Raw genomic sequence first — 18,662 nt, forward strand, 5'->3', positions numbered from 1 at the left:
TTGAACCTCCTACAGGGGGAGGGTCATCACTTGGAGACCCAGTCTGACCTTGGGACAGATTCTGTACGGATAGCGGGTTCCTGTCCTGCCTTCCTCCTGCCCTCACTAGTCACAATGGACAGGCAACATCTCCCCTCTGAACCTCTCCACGAGGGCTTCTTATACCTACAACCCAAGTTTCTGGGTGGGATGGGGTATTCAGTTCAGTTCAGTTCAGTCGCTCAGTCGTGTCCGACTCTTTGTGACCCCATGAATTGCAGCACGCCAGGCCTCCCTGTCCATCACCAACTCCCAGAGTTCACTCAAACTCACGTCCATCGAGTCGGTGATGCCATCCAGCCATCTCATCCTCTGTCGTCCCCTTCTCCTCCTGCCCCCAATCCCTCCCAGCATCAGAGTCTTTTCCAGTGAGTCAACTCTTCGCATCAGGTGGCCAAAGTACTCGAGTTTCAGCTTTAGCATCATTCCTTCCAAAGAACATCCAGGACTGATCTCCTTTAGAATGGACTGGTTGGATCTCCTTGCAGTCCAAGGGATGGGGTATTAACTTCCTACATAAGGTAGCAAAGCTGCCATAACAAAGTATCACAAACCAGATGGCTTGAAACAACAGAAATTTACCCTCTCACAGTTCTGGGAGCCAGAAGTCTGAAATCCAGGTATTGACAGAACCACATTTCCTCTGAAACCTGTAGGGGAGATCCTTCCTGCCCTCTTTCAAGCTGCTGGTGGTGGCTGGTGATGCTTGGAACTGCTTGGCTTGTAAATGCCTTGCTGCAGACCCTGCCTCCATTTTGAATGGCCATCTCCCCACTGTGTGTCCCTGCTTATGAGGACACTGGTCACATTGGAGGAAGGACACACCCTACTCCAGTATGAGCTCATCTTAGCCGGTAATACCTGTAGCTATTTCCAGATAAGCTCACACTCTGAGGTACTGGGGGTTAGGACTCCACCTATCTCTTTGGGGAACATAATTCAATCTGTAACAGATGGAATAGGGAGACGGGGGGGGAGACTGGAGATTGAGTCTCCAGGCCAGGCATCCAGCTTGCTAATGTCCTGCCTCCTCTCTCTGGTGCAGAACCCCATAGGGGTGGGTCGCTACCTCAACACTCAGCTGTTGGAGACAAAGGACTGTCGGCAGCGATACCGGTCCCTGTTCATGGGTGGATCCAAGCGCTACCCCTCGGACCCAGTGCGGGAGATGATCATGCAGTGAGTGTCGCTGGAGCTCCAGCAGAGGGCCAGGGCACAGAGGGGCTTACTCTGGGCTGGGCGGGGGTGTGCTCATGCTTGGTTCCCATGGGAACACAGCTGCTGTCCCTAGGGCCAGCCAAACAGCTGTGGCAATGGAAAGAGTTCAGATGCCAGCTCTGATGCATACTGGCTGTGGGAGGTAGGGCACATCGATCAACCTCTCTGAGCCTCATTTCCCTCAGCTGTCAAATGAGTGGAGGACTGTGAGATACTCTGTCCATAGCTGGTGGTAAGGAGGAAAGGAACTCGATGGACACGGACTCCCTCACCCACAACCCACACAGTCTAGGATTGCCTTGAGTGCCGTCACCACGGGGCGTCTATTTCTTGGTGTTGAAAATGGGGTTGGTAAAACTCATCTCAGGAAGTTGGGAAACCTAAGAAAAAATATGCATGAAATACCATGGCTGACTGTCAAACTGTGAATGTTAGCTGCCTCCATGTTTTACTAAACTAAGATGCTGTGCCACCAGTTGCCATGCAATCTCAACTTCAGGAATGTTAAAAGGTGAATAAACATGAACTTAAGAATTGGAAATTCCATTGCTGGAAATTCTCGTGTGGGCATGAAGACCATATTCCATGGGACCAGATCTCTCAGGGAAAACCAGCTTTTGTATATAGATATATATGTGTCTTTAATCAAAGTGGACCTATGTCTTCCTTCTTGATTGACACCCATGCTTTTATGGCTTCCTTAGAAAGGATAATGGGAGGTGACATTGTTGATAGGCTGCATGCCTGAAAAAGATTCTTTTTCCTCCCTGCACAGCTGATCAGTAGTTTGGTTGGAAATAAAATTTTAGTTGGAAATAATTTTCCCTGAGAATTTTGAAGGCTTTGCTCCATTGCCTTCGACCTTCAAGCGTGGTTGTTAACAATTTCAATGCCATCTTGGTTTTCCTGTCCTTTGTAGGCAACCTGCACCTTCCTATCTGGAAGTTTGTGGGATCCTCTTTCTGTCCCTCTGTCCCTTGTGTACTGAAATTTCATGATAACAGGTCTGAAAAAAGTGTGAAAGTGCTAGTTATTCAGTCGTGTCCGACTCTTTGTGATCCCATGGACTGTAGCCCGCCAGGCTCCTCTATCCATGGAACTCTCCCGGCAAGAATACTGGAGTGGATAGTCATTCCCTTCTCCAGGGGATCTTCCCAGCCCAGGGACTGAACCCAGGTCTCTTGCACTGCAGGCAGATTCTTTACCTTTTGAGCCACCAGGGAAGTCTTAGATAATGGGTCTAGTGTGAGTTTATTTTCATCCATTGTTTTGGGTCCTTGATGCGTTCCTTCCTTCTGGAAGCTTAGGACCTTCTATTCTGGGAGAATTTTTTGTGTTTTTGTCTTTGGTGATTTCCTGTCTTCTGTGTTCTCTCCTCTCTTTTTTAGATGAATGGTAGACATTCTGGCTTGATGCTCTGTTCTTTTTTTCCTTGTTTCTTATTTCTGCCTTTTTTGTCCTATTTTTTTTTTAAACATTTCAGACCCTGCTGTTGCCTTTTGAAAATTTGAATCTCATCTTTTTAAGTTTCCGAGGGTTCTTTTGCAGTGTGGATTGCATTTTTATCTTCTACTAGCCCCTGGTTCTGCATGCAGGGTGTTCTTTCATTTAAGGACGACAATGACAGTCTTCTTTCCTTTTCCTTTTGCTCCTTGCATTGTCTCCACTTCTTCCCAGTTCCCCTTTTTTCTTTCACTTGTTCATATTTGAGAAGAAAGCACTAAGAAATGCTATGGGTCTGGGTAGGGCTTCACTGGGAGCGAAGATGGTGATCTGGTCATTTCATTGGGAGACTCTAAAGTCAATATTTCTAGGCATTTTCAGTGGCACCTTTTAGCTTCTCTAGACAAGAATCCTATATCCTGAGGGGTAGGGATGGTGGTGACTGTGATTGCTGGTGTTTAAGGGAAGGAGGGTTGAGGAGTCCCAGTCAGTATATGGACTTCACCTACTCCCTCTATTCTTACTATAGTGCCTGTCTGCCCACCATCCACTGAGCTCCCCCACTGCCACCCTGACTCTCTTTCTCAGTAATAACCCTCCAGCCTCCTGCTGGGTTGGCAAAGTGTGTGTGGTGCAGAGGGTCTGACTTTCCTCTTGTTTTCAGCAGTTTCGCTCCTGCGTTTTGACATACTTGTGGCTCTAATTTCTGGGCATCTCTGGGGTTTGTGGCAGGAGCTGGCAAGCTTCTCATTGGCTTGCCTGCTGCAGGCAGCTTGCTCTTAGGCCCTCTCAGCTCTGCTCATGACTCCCTGCACTTTGCATTTCCTTAAAATTGTAAACATCCTTGTCCCCTGATACCTCTTCTCCCTTTCTTGCTCGTCTGTTTAAAAACAACTCCTTTATAGTTCATTCAGTGAATTGCAGGAAGGAATAGAAGTAAATGCACAGATTCATCTTCCTTGTTTAACTGAAAGCCACGCGGACTATTTTCGTGTGCAAAAGTGTGTTGCCCTTTCTAAACAAGGTGGCTAGCCTTCTTCTACAGGTGTTGAACCAGGACCCGAGAGTGCAGCAACTTGCCCAAGGTCACACAGCTGATGGTGATAGAGCTGCGGCTAGGCTCCAGGCCTTTCTTTCTAGTTCAGGGCCCTTTCCACACACCAGTGCCCATGTAAGGGTTTGGGGTATGGTGAGCTGGGAAGAGTGTGATGCTCTGATTCTGGCAAGGCCAACCCTCCCCTGCAACCTGTCAGCAAAGCCCCATCCTACATACTGTTTGCTCAGCAAAGGGCTCTAGAGGAGAGAAGGATGGCCCACTCCCACTGGACCCTCAGCTTTCTCCCCCTGCACATCTGCCTCCCTTCCGGTACAAATTTGTCCCTTCACCACTGTTAAAACACCCAACATTTAGGCCTGTGCGAGTTATAGGATTTCCCTTTTAACCTGGCTCAGAATTCTGTGTCTCCTACACAGCTATGTGGCATGAGACATGTTACTTGGAGACAGACTTTCATCTGAAAAGTGAGAGTGAACAAAATTACCACATTGTAGAGTCTGCGTTAAGTGTTAAAGAAGATCATGCATGTACATGCGCCCTGCCCTGTGGATGACACTCTGTAGGCATGTTTAACCCTTGCCCTTAGCTTCTGCAGTACCTTGACAGAATTCTGTCTTGTTAATACAAGGGTTAAGTTTTTACAGAGGCTGGAAGTGCACATGATCCAGGAAAAGAAACCACAACGGCTTAAACCACCCTCTGTTGTCTAAAGACCCAAGGAAAAGCTTCTACTCAGACAGATATTTGATACAGACTGTAGAGAAATAGGGAGACAGTTGAGTCCTGAGGGAGGGTGGGAGTTTTGAAAGAGGAGGTCAAAAACATTAAATGTGAGAGTAAAATACTAAAGATTTCTCCTGAAGTCAAGAACAAAACAGAGATGCTTATATCACTGGGAATGTTCAACATTGTTCTGGAGTTTCTAGCAAACATAGTAAGACAAGGAATAAAAATATTAATAAAGGAGCAAAATCATCACAATTTATAATGATATGTGTGTTTACCTAAATAAATCCGAGAGTTCATTTTAAAACGGTAACACCAGGGAAGCTAGTGCTGTAATGTGTATAAAGTTTCCTCTGCTACCACAACAAATAGAAAACTTAATTGAGAAGAAGAACAGGATTCCATTCCTATTAGGCACGCAAACAATAAAATGCACTGGGATAAACTTAATAAGTATATTTAAGACTTAAATGAAAAAAAAATATAGAAACCTTTACTAAAAGATATTGAAAAAAGGCCTGAATAACTGGAGAGAATACCATGTTCATGGGTGGGAAGATGATATTGGAAAAATAGTAATTCTTCCCATTGATGTACACATTTAATGCCATTTTTATCAAATTGTAAGGGGGTTGGTAGGGTGAATTGAATAAATTTATTATAAACTTTGTTTGAAAGAGTAAGTTTGTGTGAATATTTTAAAAAATAGAATAACAATCCATTAAAGACGCATTGCCAAAGTGAGAATTTTTGGCAAATGTTTTTAAAGTAGTGTCTTTAAAGGTAATGGCTCCTTTATTTGGAAATTCTTTGTTTATTAGACTTAAAGAAATCCTCATAACAGTGTGAATGCACTAAATGTGGTTAATTTTATGATATAATGATTGTACTGTAATAGAAAATTCTCCCCCACTCCAAGCAAATCATTTTTTTATACCTTGGAGATTCTGACTAGCTTGATATAACACCAGTTCCTTTTTGTGGATATTATTTAACATTCAATTATAGTGGCATATTAAATGTATAAAGGAAAGGGAGGAATTTCACCTTATTTTTTAAAAATGCACTGCCCTATGCATAGATAGCACTATGGAGGACTAGGCCCCAAAATGCTGACCATAGTTAAACCTGGAGGGTCTTTGGCATTCTGCCTTGTTTTATTTCTGAAATGTTTGAATTTTTCCAAATAAACGTGACTTTTATCATTAGAATAAAAAACAACAACAACAACAAAAACAGGAACTCTTGAAGCTGACCACACAAATTATGGGTTCTCCTTGTAGACCTGTCTCCAGCCAAGAGTCACCTTTGTCTTTTAGACCTCAGGTTTTTCATCTGTAAAAGGGGAATGCTTTATACCCTGTAGGACATGGCCAGGTATAATTAAGGCTTATGAATGTTACTGAATGGGAGCTAATCAGCAGATACCTGTGAAAGTCTGATGGTCAGGCTGGTATATGATTCTCCCTGGGGCTCAAGTTCATTGTTCGTGAAGTCCTGACTCAGTTGGGCTCTTGGGTATGGAGGACTGTGCTATGCAGCACAGAAGGTAGGTAATACATTGGGAAGAAAGATTTCTTTATATGCTGTTTCATTTATTGGTTCATTTGAAAAGCCTAGTCTGTGCTTGGTTCTGCCCTGGGTACGACTGAGCTGTTTTCAGGTGACGAGAAATATTCTCTCATTCATTCACTGAGGTTTTCATTTCTGAGTTCATATTTGAATTTCTAAGAGTTATGTTTGTCTTCTGAATGTCCCTTTTAGTAACAGCATGCTTTTATTTCATGGACACAATGCTTTCTTATCCTTTGAAGATATTATTAAGACAAGTTTTCCTGTCATTGTCTCTCTCTCTCTTTTTTTCCCCGTGTGTTTGTTTTGGCCTCAGTCTTCCATACGAAAAAATGTTCTCAAATATCTGGTAATCACTTTTCTAATTCATTTATTTATTGGCTGCACTGGGTCTTCGTGGCTGCACATGGGCTTTCTCTAGTTGCGGAGGGTGGGGTCTAGTCTGTAGTTGCAGTGTGCGGTATTCTCATTGCAATGGCTTCTCTTGTTGCAGAGCATGGGCTCTGGGGTGCACAAACTTCAGAGGTTGTGGCTCAGGGGCTCTAGAATGTGGGCTCAGTACTTGTGGCACACAGGCTTAGTTGCCTCGAGTCGTGTGGACTCTTTCAGGACCAGGGATTGAACCGGTGTCCCGTGCATTGCAAGGTGGACTCTTAACCGCTGGACCAGGGAAGCCCCTCTGGTGATCCTTAACTGTGCACTCATGTCCAACTGAACATCCTGCTGAAGACTCTGAGGCAGTTTTCGTTCTCCCCCTGGAGCACCTGTTCATGGGTTTAACCGTAACATGACCAAGCTGGGTATTTTCACTGGGGGAATTTCAATGTCAGTGATGTTAGATGTTTTCCTCTTGGCCTTGGCCAGAGAAAGTTCTGGGAGATGTAAACCTGGGTGCCAGAGCTTTATGCTGGGGAGAAGAACCTAGAGGTCTCAATATTTAGTGACCGAACTCCCATTTGATTCCCTGTTTTATTAATAAATAGGATACTCATAACATTGACTCTGCTTGGTGTCATCCTGTACAGAGAACTTCTCTGTCTCCAGAGAATCAATTCTGCAGTCTTCATTTATTAAGGGCTCTCCTCTGGCTGCAGAGAGTGGAGAGGGAAGCTGATATTACACAGACTTTCCATCAGTAGCCCTGTTTTGGTTCTGCTTTCACTCCCACTGCCAGAGGTACCAGGCGCTGCCAGTACCTGGGTTTTTGGGGTGAGGGAATTCTTAGTTTTAACTTCTGCTGCCTTGGGATTTAGTGTTCTTGAGTATGTTAACATAGTTACTGTTCTTCCATCTGCTTTTCAACTTCCAAAATATTCTTACTGCTGCTGCTTCTATTCTTTTTGTCCTTGTGGGTACATGATTTCAAATTTGTATTCCTTTACTCCTGTTTTAGTGAGATTTCAGGAGGGATGGGGGTTAATATATGCATTCAGTCCACTAAAAATGTAGTGAAATTTCTGAGTTTCAAAGGTAAAATAAAAATCTTACAAAAATGAGACCTAAGAAGACAACCTACAATCTAAATAAAAGGCAATCAGACATATTTTGGGCCGCTCCTCTGAAACATGAATGATAGAAAACACTGTTTATACAACATGAAAAAGACTTGAGGCTGTAGAATTCTCTGTGTAGCCAAACCATCATTCATGTGCAAATAGAGATGCACAGGGATTTGGGATGTATACCAAATATATCTTTTCTGAAAATATTACTGGGGGATATACTCCAATCAAGTGAAAAATGAATTAGCATAAGAGCCCAAGAAAGGAGAAGATGACATGAAATATAAGAATATATCTAGCTGTGATTTACCAGGATGGAGGCATTCTCATTCTCAAACAGCAAAAAGAAAAAGTGGTAATACAAATACCAAGCAAAATAGAATTTAAGGCAAAATACTAAATGGGACAAAGATGACTGCTGCTGCTGCTGCTAAGTCGCTTCATCGTGTCCGACTCTGTGCGACCCCATAGACGGCAGCCCACCAGGCTCCCCCGTCCCTGGGATTCTCCAGGCAAGGACACTGGAGTGGGTTGCCATTTCCTTCTCCAATGCATGAAAGTGAAAAGTGAAAGTGAAGTCGCTCAGTTGTGTCCGACTCCCAGCGACCCCACAGACTGCAGCCCACCAGGCTCCTCTGTCCATAGGATTTTCCAGGCAAGAGTACTGGAGTGGGGTACCATCGCCTTCTCCTACAAAGACAAGTAGTTGCAGTTATAAACACAATGAACCTTCACACACCCAAAATACCAGTGACAAACTTGCACAGTCATAATGGGAATTCTTAATAGACCTGTCTGAAAATTTGACAGATAAGGACATAAATATTTATTTGGAGGATTTGAATAGGTATGTTTTACTCCACATTATTTTCAGATACTCATGGAACATTAATAAAAGTTGATCTTCTAAGAAGATCTCATTAAAAATATCTAAATTAAAAATACCCTATATAGATAATTTTAGGTTACTCTTTCTAAACAAAGTACAATAAAACAAGACTTAACAATAAAAGGATAACCCTCAAAACCAAGTACTTGGAAAATAGTAAGAATTCTTCAAAGTTCTTGGGTCTAAGAGAAAATCTAGTTTGACATTATAGTTCATTTAGAAGTCAATTGCAATGAAAACTCTGTATCAAAACCTATATAATATTGTCAAAATTCATAGTTTTAGAATTCATAGTTTTAATTGCTTTTAGTATTAAATAAGAAAGATTGAAACCAACAGAAGCAATCATTTGATTCTAGAAGCTTAAAAAAATTAGAGTAAATTTAAGGCAGAAGAATTAATGAGAACAAATGGAGTCTGGAAGGATGCAGGTTTTCTCATTGCTGCTGCTGCTGCTGCTGCTAAGTCGCTTCAGTCGTGTCCGACTCTGTGCGACCCCATAGACGGCAGCCCACCAGGCTCCCCCGTCCCTGGGATTCTCCAGGCAAGGACACTGGAGTGGGTTGCCATTTCCTTCTCCAGTGCATGAAAGTGAAAAGTGAAAGTGAAGTCGCTCAGTCGTGTCCAACTCCTAGCGACCCCGTGGACTGCAGCCTACCAGGCTCCTCCATCCATGGGATTTTCCAGGCAAGAGTACTGGAGTGGGGTGCCAGGCTTTCTCATTGGACCCTCACAGCTCCTCTGTGTTGATGTGCTATTGTTAATCCCTGCCTTTGGCTCCAGAGTGGTAACCACAATCCAGTGTGTGTGGGTGGAGAAATGTAGAGTTCACAGACTATGGGGATTGTCAGGGCTATCTTTGCATGTGTGTGCATGTGTGCTCGGTTGCTTCAGTCATGTCCAGCTCTTAACAACCCCATGGACTGTAGCCCACTGGGTTTCTCTGTCCATGGGATTCTCTAGGCAAGAATACTGGAGTGGGTTGCCATGCCCTCCTCCTATCTTCCCATATAGGGAGAAAATGAGGTACAGAGGGGTAGAGGTGATGCAAATGGCTCAGAGGCCCGCAGCCAAATAGCAGGCAGGGTGGGGACCAGGGCTCTGAGTCAGACCCTGAACGTCAGCATCTCCTCCTTGGCAGGTTTCGAGAGGCCATGGGTGTGGCAACCCACTCCAGTATTCTTGCTAGAGAATCCCATGGACAGCAGAGCCTGGCAAGCTGTAATCCATAGGGTCGCAAAGAGTTGGACATGACTGAGCAACTTACGACTGGGTAGCAACACAACATGGCCTCGAACAGTTTGCTGTCTTCAGTCCAGGCGAGGGAGGGTGCATGTGTGCGGAAGAGTTGTAAAATCTCCTTCTGGAGTGTAGTGACAGCCAATCTTTCTCATCTGTCACTCCCAAGCCTCACCTGCTTCTTCCTGCCAAACCGCAGGTTCTGGGTTTCCAGCTAGGCAGCCTGGGATTTGACTCCTGTGTGGGAAAGGCAGCCTTTTGTTCTTCATTTTTTAGACCTGGGCACACCATAGCTGCTTCTAAAATGTGGTTGACCAACCAATGGACCAAGTTCCCCCCCACCCCCGGTCACCTGTCTGGCTCTTACAACCTGGTTGCCTTACTCCATCTGGCCACCCTCTGGCTGTGTGGACATGCCCACTTTGCACTCCGGCCAGGCCACGCTGTGTACCACTCTCTGTGCTTTAACCACACTGTGATCTGTTTTGAAACACTCTTCTCTTAGTTTCTATCTGGAAAATTCCTATTTATCTTCTACAACTTCACTTAAATATGAAGCCTTCCCTGATTTTTCCAGATGACGTCTCTTTATTTTCAGCCTCTTGAGCCTTCCCAGATTGGAGCATTTTCCCATCATATTTTAATTATTTATTCATATGCCTGTGGTCCCTACTGAACAGAACTTCTCTATTCTCCAACTCCAGTATCTAGCTGGCACGCATAGAAGGAGCTCAATGCATATTTGTTAAAGGAATAGACTCTGATGAAATGGTTCAGAGTCTGGATAACTCTATGCAAGGAAACATCCAGTTCAATCTGTCAGAAGCTTATTTTTCTTAAGTTTTTCAGTTGATGTTCTATTATGAAAACTTTTAAACATACACCAAAATAGAAAGGATTTTGCAGTGTATCCCTATACATGCATCACTTATATTCCAGTCATTAATGTTTCACTCTTCTTGCTTTCTGACATATCTTTCTATCTACCCATCTATTACTCACCTGTCTATTGTCTATCATCCTTTTGAAAAGTGAAGTCACTCAGTCGTGTCCGACTCTTTGCAACCCCACAGACTGTAGCCTATCAGGCTCCTCCGTCCATGGGATTTTCCAGGCAAGAGTGCTGGAGTGGATTGCCATTTCCTTCTCCAGGGGATCTTCCCAACCCAGGAATCGAACCCAGGTCTCCCGCGTTGCAGGCAGACGCTTCACCATCTGAGCCACCAGGGAAGCCCAGGATGGGTATCATCCTTCTACCCATCTCTAATTATCTTCAGTTCAGTTCAGTCGCTTTGTTGTGTCCGATTCTGTGACCCCATGGACTGCAGAACGCCAGGTCTCCCTGTCCATCACCAAATCCCGGAGTTTACTCAAACTCATGCCCATTGAGTTGGTGATGCCATCCAACCAGCTCATCCTCTGTCATCCCCTTCTCCTCCTGCCTTCAATCTTTCCCAGCATCAGGGTCTTTTCCAATGAGTCAGTTCTTTGCATCAGGTGGCCAAAGTACTGGAGTTTCAGCTTCCACATCAGTCCTTCCATTGAATATTCAAGACTGATTTCCTTTAGGATGGACTGGTTGGATCTCCTTGCAGTCCAAGGGACTCTCAAGAGTCTTCTCCAACACCACAGTTCAAATGCATCAATTCTTCGGTGCTCAACTTTCTTTATAGTCCAACTCTCACATCCATACATGACTACTGGAAAAACTATAGCTTTGACTAGACTGACCTTTGTTGGTAAAATAATGTCTCTACTTTTTAATATGCTGTTTAGGTTGATCATAGCTTTTCTTCCAAGGAGCAAGCGTCTTTTAATTTCATGGCTGCAGTCACCATCTGCAGTGATTTTGGAGGCCAAAAAAATAAAGTCTGTCACTATTTCCATTGTTTCCCCATCTATTTGCCATAAAATGATGGGACCAGATGCCATGATCTTCGTTTTCTGAATGTTGAGTTTTAAGCCAACTTTTTCACTCTCCTCTTTCACTTTCATCAAGAGGCTCTTTAGTTCTTCTTAGCTTTCTGCAATAAAGGTGGTGTCATCTGCATATCTGAGGTTATCAATATTTCTCCTGGCAATCTCGATTCCAGCTTATGCTTCAACCAGCCCAGCATTTCTCATGATGTACTTACTCTGCATATAAGTTAAATAAGCAGGGTGACAATATATAGCCTTGACGTACTCCTTTCCTGATTCGGAACCAGTCTGTTGTTTCGTGTCCAGTTCTAACTATTGCTTCTTGACCTGCATACAGATTTCTCAGGTTGTCTGGAATTCCCATCTCTTGAAGAATTTTCCAAAGTTTGCTGTGATCCACACAGTCAAAGGCTTTGCTGTAGTCAATAAAGCAGAAATAGATGTTTTCCCTGGAACTCATTTGCTTTTTCAATGATCCAGTGGATGTTGGAAATTTGATCTCTGGTTCCTCTGCCTTTTCTAAATCCAGCTTGAACATCTGGAAATTCACGATTCACATACTGTTGAAGCCTGGCTTGGAGAATTTTGATCATCACTTTGCTAGTGTGTGAGATGAGTGCAATTGTGCAGTAGTTTGAACATTCTTTGGCATTGCCTTTCTTTGGAATTGGAATGAAAACTGATCTTTTCCAGTCCTGTGGCCACTGCTGAGTTTTCCATATTTGCTGGCATATTGAGTACAGCACTTTCACAGTATCATCTTTTAGGATTTGAAGTAGCTTACCTGGAATTCTGTCACCTCCACCAGCTTTGTTCATAGTGATGCTTCCTAAGGCCCACTTCAGGATGTCTGGCTCTAGGTGAATGATCACACCATCGTGATTATCTGGGTCATGAAGATCTTTTTTGTAGAGTTCTTCTGTGTATTCTTGCCACCTCTTCTTAATATCTTCTGCTTCTGTTAGGTCCATACCATTTCTGTCCTTTATTGGGCTCATCTTTGCATAAAATATTCCCTTGGTATCTCTACTTTTCTTGAAGAGATCTCTAGTCTTTCCCATTCTGTTGTTTTCCTCTATTTCTTTGCACTGATCACTGAGGAAGGCTTTCTCATCTTTCCTTGCTATTCTTTGGAACTTTGCATTCAAATGGGTATATCTTTCCTTCTCTCCTTTGCCTTTAGCTTCTCTTCTTTTCTCAGCTATTTGTAAGCCCTCGTCAGACAACCATTTTGCCTTTTTGCGTTTCTTTTTCTGGGGGATGGTCTTGATCATTGCCTCCTGTACAATGTCACAAACCTCCGTCCACAGTTCTTTAGGCACTCTTTCTATCGTATCTAATCCCTTGAATCTATTTGTCACTTCCACTATTGTGAGGGATTTGATTTAGGCCATACCTGAATGGCCTAGTGGTTTTCCTTTCTTTCTTCAATTTAAGTCTGAATTTGGCAATAAGGAGTTCATGAGCTGAGCCACAGTCAGCTCCCAGTTTTGTTTTTGCTGAGTGTGTAGAGCTTCTCCATCTTTGGCTGCAAAGAATATAATCAATCTGATTTCAGTATTGACAATCTTGTGATGTCCATGTGTAGAGTCTTCTCTTATGTTGCTGGAAGAGGGTGTTTGCTATGACCAGTGCCTTCTCTTGGCAGAACTCCGTTAGCCTTTGACCTGCTTTGTTTTATACTCCAGGCCAAATTTACATGTTACTCCCAATAATTATCTTACAATTTGATAAAATTTGAAGTGAATGGCAGACATCAATACTTCCTCATGATTACTTGAGTAGGCATACTGACTTTTTAACAGTTTAAACTGAAGTCCCATTCCTTGTCCAGGAATCTGAAACTGAATCATAAATATCCATTTTTATAATAATAATAATAATAAATTCTTATATTATTGGAGTTTATAATATTGAAAGTGATTTTATATGTATTTACTGTACACAGTAGCTTTAAATATTTATTCATTATTTATGTGTCTGTGTCGGGTCTTAGTTGCAGCCTGCAAGATCTTTTGTTCAGCCATGTGGGTTCTTTCATGGCAGTGCACGGACTCTGTAGTTGTGGTGCATAGGCTTAGTTGCTCCTTGGCATTTGGGATCTTAGGTCCCCGACCAGGGATAAAACCCATGTCCCCTGCATTGCAAGGCAGATTCTTAATCACTGGACCAGGGAAGTCTATACAGTAACTTTAAAAGGTAGGAATTACTCTCAATATTTTTCAATTGGGTCCACTGAAATTCAGAGAGAGAGAAAGGGATTTCCTAAAGTTGCTGCTGGGAAATAGCATTCATGTGTGCAGTCTTCAAAAATTAATTGAGCACTTACTAAATGCCAGGTGTATCCTGGCTACTAGGACATTGTAGAATAGAATCAGAGAGACAGCAGTTCTGTCCCAGAGAGGCTCCCAGCTTTCTGGGGAGGGCACTCAACCCCTTCTCTAGAGTTATAGGGCAATATGAGGAGGAGGGTGAGGCAGGAGGGCCCAGGATTTTTCTACATCCAGGCTGTAGGGGAAGTTTGTTAAGCCTATAGCCTTCTGGAGGATGAGACCAGGAGGGAGGACCCTTTGAGCCTAGGAAGGCTAAGGCAACAAATAGCCTTCACCATGATCCGCATTCTCTTCCTCCTCCCCCCCGTCCATACCTGGTCACTCCCTTTTACCTCCTAGGCCTCTGTGCATGCTATTTTGGTGGAGATTTGGAAGTTTGGACAGAGGACTCAGGAAGTTCAGTGCAGAGTCCCCTTTCCCTAGGGCTCCTAGCTATGTTCTTTGCACGAGGGTTCACTTCTTTCAGGGAAGAGCAAAAAAATTAGAGAGGAGGAAAGTGCATGAGCAAGGGAAAGGAAGCAAAAAATCTCAGGGCATGTCTGGAAAACACTGGACGGTTCATTTTGGATGATGTATGCAGTGTGTAAAGGGCAATCGCAGAGAATAAGCCTGGTGGGGTTGGCTAGGTCAGTTCCTAGAGGCCTTGATTCTGAAGCTAAGCTGCTCCGACTTATCTGACCTGTGAGAAGCCACAGAAGAACTTCTGTAAAAGATTTATAATAGTACAACCTACAGCCAGTAAAATTCATCCTTTTTAGGTATACAGCTGTATAAATGTTTTCCTGTTCGGTGAGTTTTGACAAATGCATATAGTCATATCAAAATAAGCGAGATATAGACTATGACCATCGCCCTCAAAAGTTTCCTTGTGCCATCTATGGTCAGTTTCCTCCCCCTTTCCCAGTTCCGAGCAACTACTGATACGATTACCAACACTATAGTTCTGCCTTTTCCAGAGTGTCGTATAAATGGAATCATGCTGTATATAGAATTTTGTATGTTTCATTTTGCATTGTTCTTGAGATTCATCCATGTTGTTGCTTGGATCAGCAGTTTGTTCCTTTCTAATGCTGACTTATGTTCCATTGAATGGATGTACCACAGCTTACACACTTTCAAGGAGAGGGACATTTGGTTGTTCTCAGCTTGGGCAATTTTGGATAAAGTTCTACAAGCAGTCCCATATAGGTCTTCATGTAGACACATGCTTTCATTCTTCTTTGATGAATGTCTAGTGTAGAATATCTAGCTCACTTGGTAAATATATGTAAAACTTAATAAGAAGCTGCCAGACTATTTTCTGAAATGGTTGTACGAGTTTGTATTTCCACCAAAAATATATGTAGGATCTAATTGTCCTACATTTAATATTATAAGGCCCTTTTTGCTTCCAGCTTTAGACAGCCTAATAGGGGTATTTCCTTGTGGCTTGCATTTGCATTTCTTTAATGACAAGATGTTGGACATCTTTTCATGTACTTCCTCCATATCTCTTAAACATTTTAAAAAATGGTTGCTTATTTTCTCGTATTAAGTTTTGAAAGTCCTTTATATATTCTAGGCATGCATCCTTTATCAGGTATGTGTTTTGCAAATATTTTCTTTTGGACATTCAAAAGGGGCTTAACAGGAAGTAGCTCTTGTGTTTTAAAGAGGTGCTCTGTGGCCTTGTGGGTGGAGGAGTGGGATGGGGCTGAACGGAGGCAAGGAGGCTGTCTTAGCGTCAGGTGAGAGCCGAGGCTCTGAACAGGCCAGGGCGGTAGACTGGGGAGGAGTTAAAAGCAGAAGGCCTGGAGACCCACCAGATGGCTGTAAAGGCCTCTGTGGCCCTCTGAGCCCTCCCTCCTGCCTTCCTTCCTCTGACAGATATTTGTGGACACCACCTTTCAAGGTGGACACTACCTGAAACAGTGTAGGCAATACAATACAGAAGAAATATCAGTAAAGAAATCGAAGTCTTGCCTTCATCAAGTTTATGTCTTGGTGGGGAAGACAGACAACGAGCAGACACACACACGTGTATGCCGTAATGGCTGGCAGACACTGTTAGACACACAAGGCAAGGAGTTCTTATGAAATGCCTCCTTCACAATGGTTACTGAGAGTGAACCAGAGAAGAGTCTTCACGTGTTCCACTCTCAGGAAAGAATCCGAGCAATAGGAAGAATGCTAGACCGTGGTCAGGGGCTCTGGGCTGGAATCCTGGGCATCAGGGTGACCTTAGGCAAATTCTTTCATTTTTCTGACCCTCAGTGTCCTTATTGGAATGATCTTTTAGGCACTAGGATTTTGTGTTTGAAGTTCTTACAAACCAGTTGAGGGTCTGATAAGCCAAAGTAGGTACCTAGCAGAGGACTGCCCTTAGAACCAGGCTGTTTTGTTGGAAAAACTCTAGAGGTCATCAGTTTGGCCTCTCAGTCAGTGTAGGTTCCCCTGGGAAGTACAACCAATAGGTACCTGTTCCTCCCCTACAGGTGCCTCTCCATGGATGGGGGGCTCACATCCTTCCCAGGGACCAGTTTCATTTTCTCTTTCTCTGTGTCTTTTTAAAGGGAAAGAATCACACCTTTTACTAAGGGGAAGTGTGTGCCAACTGTGGATCATAATTCAGATCCTTAAAGCTGCCCGTGAAGGACAACCTGCAGTGACTGGAGGACCTGAAAGCCTGAAGACGAATCTGGGGGTGGGAGGGTAGGAGTGGGAATGGGGGTTCTTGGAGAAAGGACACATGGGGGTGCCTGGGAGAGGGGGAAGGGTGTGGTGGGGTCACTTTTGCTGGAGACACCTACCAGAAGGTCACGGTGTCTTCTGGGACAGCAAGACTGGATATCTTTTGATACCAGAGATCGATTATCCTGAGAATTCAAATTGGCCAGTGACATGAACACGGGAGCCAGATAGCAGATGGACTAAAGGAGTGGGATGTGGTTGACCCTCTTGGAACCCCTCCTATTCTAAAGCCAAAATGCTGACTCCCTGTTCAGTAAAATCCAAAGAGAGTTGGCAGAGTGTAGCATATGTCCTAAGGCAGCTGTATGCCCTCTCTGGGAATACTCCATCTCCATCCCAGGATGCTTCTGGAAGCTTGGCAGGGCCAAATGCCATAAGAAGTTGCTGACCTCCTGGGAACATGCAGCCATTGGGAACAATCAGTTACACCCCTCAAGTCAGACCTCACGGGCATGCCAGTCCAGCCCAGTGGTAGGTCTGCACAAGTTGGTCACAGTATCCTGAGCTTCTGCCCTCACTGTTTTCGAACAGAGAGAGATTGGGTGGGATGGCAGGAGTGTGCTATTCTTAGGGAAAAGGAGACAGGCTCAAGGCTTCAGTCACAAAACCCACATCATGATAAAAATACTTCAGACACCTTAAGAGCATGGGTGCTTTACAGAAAAGCAGTTACTTCCTCGCTCATGTCAAAACGACTGTTTCGGAAGAAGTAAAACTGTTATTATTCACAGGTGCATTGTCTACGAAAAAAAAGTCCTGTTGAATCCTCAAAAAGGCTGATAAGCCAAACTAGGTGCACACCAGGTCTAATAAGTCAGCAGTGTTTCAGGAAATAAGATCAATATACTCAAATCAACAATTTCTGTACACTAGCAATAGAAATTGAAAATGCCATATATAATAACATCAAAATGTGAAATACCTAGGTATAAATCTGACGAAAGATGTGTAAGATTCATACAGTGAAAGCTTTAAAAAGCTTCTGAGAGAAATTAAAGAAGACCTAAATAAAAGGAGAGATATACCATAATCATGGATCAAAAACTCTGTTCTTAAGATGTCAGTTCCCCTATATCATCTATAGATTTAATTCAATACTGATCAGTCCCAGTAATATTTTTTAAACTGACAAGATGCTCCTAAAACTTATATGGAAAAACAACAGACAGAAAATAGCCAAAATAACTTTGAAAAAAATGAGTAAAGCTGGAGGACAAACATTAACTTACTCCTCCCTGGTGTGGAATGGGATCAGGATAGACGAATTAATAAAATGAAGAATCCAGGAACAGACCCACTTATCTATGGACAACTGATTCTCAACAAAGGTACAAAAACAATTCAGTGGTAAAAGAATAGTTTTTTCAACAAATGGTGCTATAACTATCAAATATCAATATGTAAAAAACAATGAATTGTAATCAGTGACTCACAGCATAGAAAAAAAAAAGTCAAAATGAATCACAGTCCTAAATGTAAAACCTAAACTACAAAACTTCCCGAAGAAAACATGGGAAGAAAACTTTTGGACTTTGGGTTAGGCAGAAATTTCTTAGATATAAATGAACAGTAGACCTTTGAACAACAAAGGTTGAGCTGTGTGGGTCCGGCAGCTCAAGTGTGAGCGATCTGTGGATACAGAGGACTGACTCTAAAGTTATACATCGTTTTGACTGCACAGAGGGTCAGAGACCCTAACTCCCATACTATTCAAGGGTCAACTGTATTTGTTCTTTTATAGATCCTACTTTGGTACGGTATGAACAAATAGTTAAATTGGACTTAATTAAATTTTTTAAAATTTATTCTTCAAAGACACTGTTAAGAGAATGGAAAGATAAGCCACAAAGTGGGAGAAAATATATCTGATAAAGGACTTTGCCATGAGATACCAAAGTAATATGTGTTATAAACCACTTTGGAAAAGTTTGGCAAGGGACTTCCCTGGTGAACCAGTGGTTAAGACTCCTCGTTTCAATTTCAAGGGGTGCAGG

At 43.1% G+C, this 18,662-nt stretch overlaps 1 protein-coding gene across 1 annotated transcript in view; it reads left to right on the forward strand.

Moving 5' to 3' along the window:
• Nucleotides 1-17,698, forward strand: part of CIMAP2 (ciliary microtubule associated protein 2) — a 33,547-nt gene extending 15,849 nt beyond the window's left edge. Inside the window, exons 9-10 of the mRNA XM_086390120.1 lie at nt 1,085-1,218; nt 16,491-17,698. Coding sequence (XP_086246246.1) covers nt 1,085-1,218; nt 16,491-16,557 — 201 coding nt within the window. The 3' untranslated portion in view covers nt 16,558-17,698. The remainder of the gene's footprint in view (nt 1-1,084; nt 1,219-16,490) is intronic.
• Nucleotides 17,699-18,662: the final 964 nt, after the last annotated feature.

This window comes from Bos grunniens, chromosome 3 (assembly GCF_055505025.1).
Source record: "Bos grunniens cultivar Pamir isolate PY7600 chromosome 3, Bosgru_T2T1.0, whole genome shotgun sequence".
Classification (NCBI taxonomy): Eukaryota; Metazoa; Chordata; class Mammalia; order Artiodactyla; family Bovidae; genus Bos; species Bos grunniens.